General features: G+C 29.5%; 1 protein-coding gene across 2 annotated transcripts in view; it reads left to right on the plus strand.

The window, feature by feature from the left end:
- The window catches only part of LOC137631208 (uncharacterized), a 360284-nt gene extending 359684 nt beyond the window's left edge, over positions 1 to 600 (plus strand). For both annotated transcript variants that reach the window (XM_068362956.1, XM_068362955.1), the window contains exon 16: positions 76 to 600. In XM_068362956.1, the coding sequence (XP_068219057.1) occupies positions 76 to 237 (162 nt within the window). In that variant the 3' untranslated portion in view covers positions 238 to 600. The remainder of the gene's footprint in view (positions 1 to 75) is intronic.
- Positions 601 to 2366: the final 1766 nt, after the last annotated feature.

Here is a 2366-nt window from a genome sequence, read left to right on the forward strand (position 1 = left end):
AAAGCCTTTCGAAGTCTAACCCACGAAAATATCGACCTCGTATTTACCACGTGTCACATCCTTCGTCTCTTGCAGGAGATTTATTCCTGGGACAACGGAAACCAACTGACCTACCCCATCAAATACAACGACATAGGCTACAGTCCTCCCCTTGAGGAACGCACCAGACCGGAGGCCTCGGCCCATCTTATGGACTACGATATCGACTACGAGGTGGACCCTCTCACTGGAAGCTAACACCTCTTTTAGTCACTCACTTAAGGACTGGTTGAAAGAAAGAATTAAAAGAATGACCTCTGAGAGAAAAGCAGTTATCCAACGCTCTTCTTTCTTTTTACGTTGGATGACTGGACCACTGCAGTGAAGGAAAATCTATGGTGCTGACTTTGCACTTTACATATCTGTTATTTTTTTTTTTTTTTGAGGATTGAAGGAAGCATTTCTAGATGTCTTTTCAAGGGAAACTTCCTTTTAAACTCTTCGACTTGTTTTGTGTGATAGTGGAATTTCGGTATTCTACTTTAGAACCAAAATGGTTGGATATTTGACATTATTAAGTAAAGAAGGCAAGAATATCTGTTAATTGTATATATATAAATGTATTTATGTATACACATATACTGTGCGTATATATATAGATATATATATATATATATATATATATATATATATATATACACTTACATACAGAATATATATATATATATATATATATATATATATATATATATATATATATATATATATATATATATACACTTACATACAGAATATATATATATATATATATATATATATATATATATATATATATATATATTCTGTATGTAAGTGTATATATATATATATATATATATATATATATATATATACACTTACATACAGAATATATATATATATATATATGTGTGTGTATATATATATATATATATATATATATATATATATATATATATATATATATATATATATGTATATCAGGAGAGGTGTTGTGTATGAGAGCTAGAGTATGATGATGAATAACAGAACGTTTGCTAATCAAGGACCAATTTTGTTACGGCTATGGCCTTCGCCCCTAAAAGAAAGAGAGCTTTTTAAAATCTCCGCACAAATTGTGTTTCGATCGTACATGATTCAAATAAGCAGCGACCATTCGATTTCCAATATATTTATTTGACTGTGTATCTTTTGACTTTACAGATTTCAAACTCGTTATAGAAACTCTGGTATAAAGAATATGTATTTTGTTTAGAAATTCGTCATTGGAGGATCAAAAACGCTTTGGCATAATGGAGTCGTTAATATTCTTGATCAAACAAATAATTTTTTAACATCTGTATAAAACCTGTAAAAAGAATGTTAGAAATGATAAATTAGATGAAATTAAATTGCATTTTCAATAGGATGAGATATATTTTTCGCAATTCGCATAAAAATTTCACGCAATATTATTAATATTATTATTATTATTATTATTATTATTATTTTTTTTTTTTTTTTTTTTTTTTTTTTTTTTTTTTTTTTTTGTTGTACCAGACGCATTGCGTACCGTGTTTTTCGTTAATAACTCGGGTATCCTGTCCAGCATGAATTAAAGGTAAGAGTAGTTAATAAAACGTTTTATGTATTGAATAAAAAGGATCAATTGGCTGTTTTACACAATATTTCAACCAATCAAAGTCTGAGGTTGCTTTCACCGTATTCTGAAGGTTATATGGAAAATGATTTCATGTCAATATCGCGTGGCATATATAACTCTCTTTGAAGCTTTTGATTAATAAGAAATTATTGCAATGACAAAATTTCATTGTATTCTTCGACCAATGATGAACATTTTATATTTGTTGACAAAGGATGTCGATCTTCGGTAATAAAGTTAGGGTTTTCAAGTACAAAAACATGAGTAGGTCTGCAGGATTTATAAAATACAGCTGAGAATATCCTATTGTAAAAGCTTATTAAGGATAATGGACTGTGAATACTTGTGGTATCATTCTGAATACAGCACAGTTCATAAGTGGAATAAGGATATAAGAATATAAACTGTTAGATTGATTTTGTCATTTCCTAAGCAGAAGAAGAAACATATCAGTCATAAGTGGATATGCCAATGTTAAGGATATAAACTGTTAGATTGATTTTGTCATTTCCTAAGCTGAAGAAGAGACATATCAGTCATAAGTGGATATGCCAATGTTAAGGATATAAACTGTTATATTGATGACGTCACTTCTTGAAAATAAGAAGAAACATGTCCTGCATAAGTGGATATGCCAATGTTAAGGATATAAACTGTTAGATTGGTGTCACTTCTTGAAAATAAGAAGAGACATGTCCGTCAAAAGTGGAATGACCAATCCTAAGGA

Source organism: Palaemon carinicauda, chromosome 39 (assembly GCF_036898095.1).
Source record: "Palaemon carinicauda isolate YSFRI2023 chromosome 39, ASM3689809v2, whole genome shotgun sequence".
Classification (NCBI taxonomy): domain Eukaryota; kingdom Metazoa; phylum Arthropoda; class Malacostraca; order Decapoda; family Palaemonidae; genus Palaemon; species Palaemon carinicauda.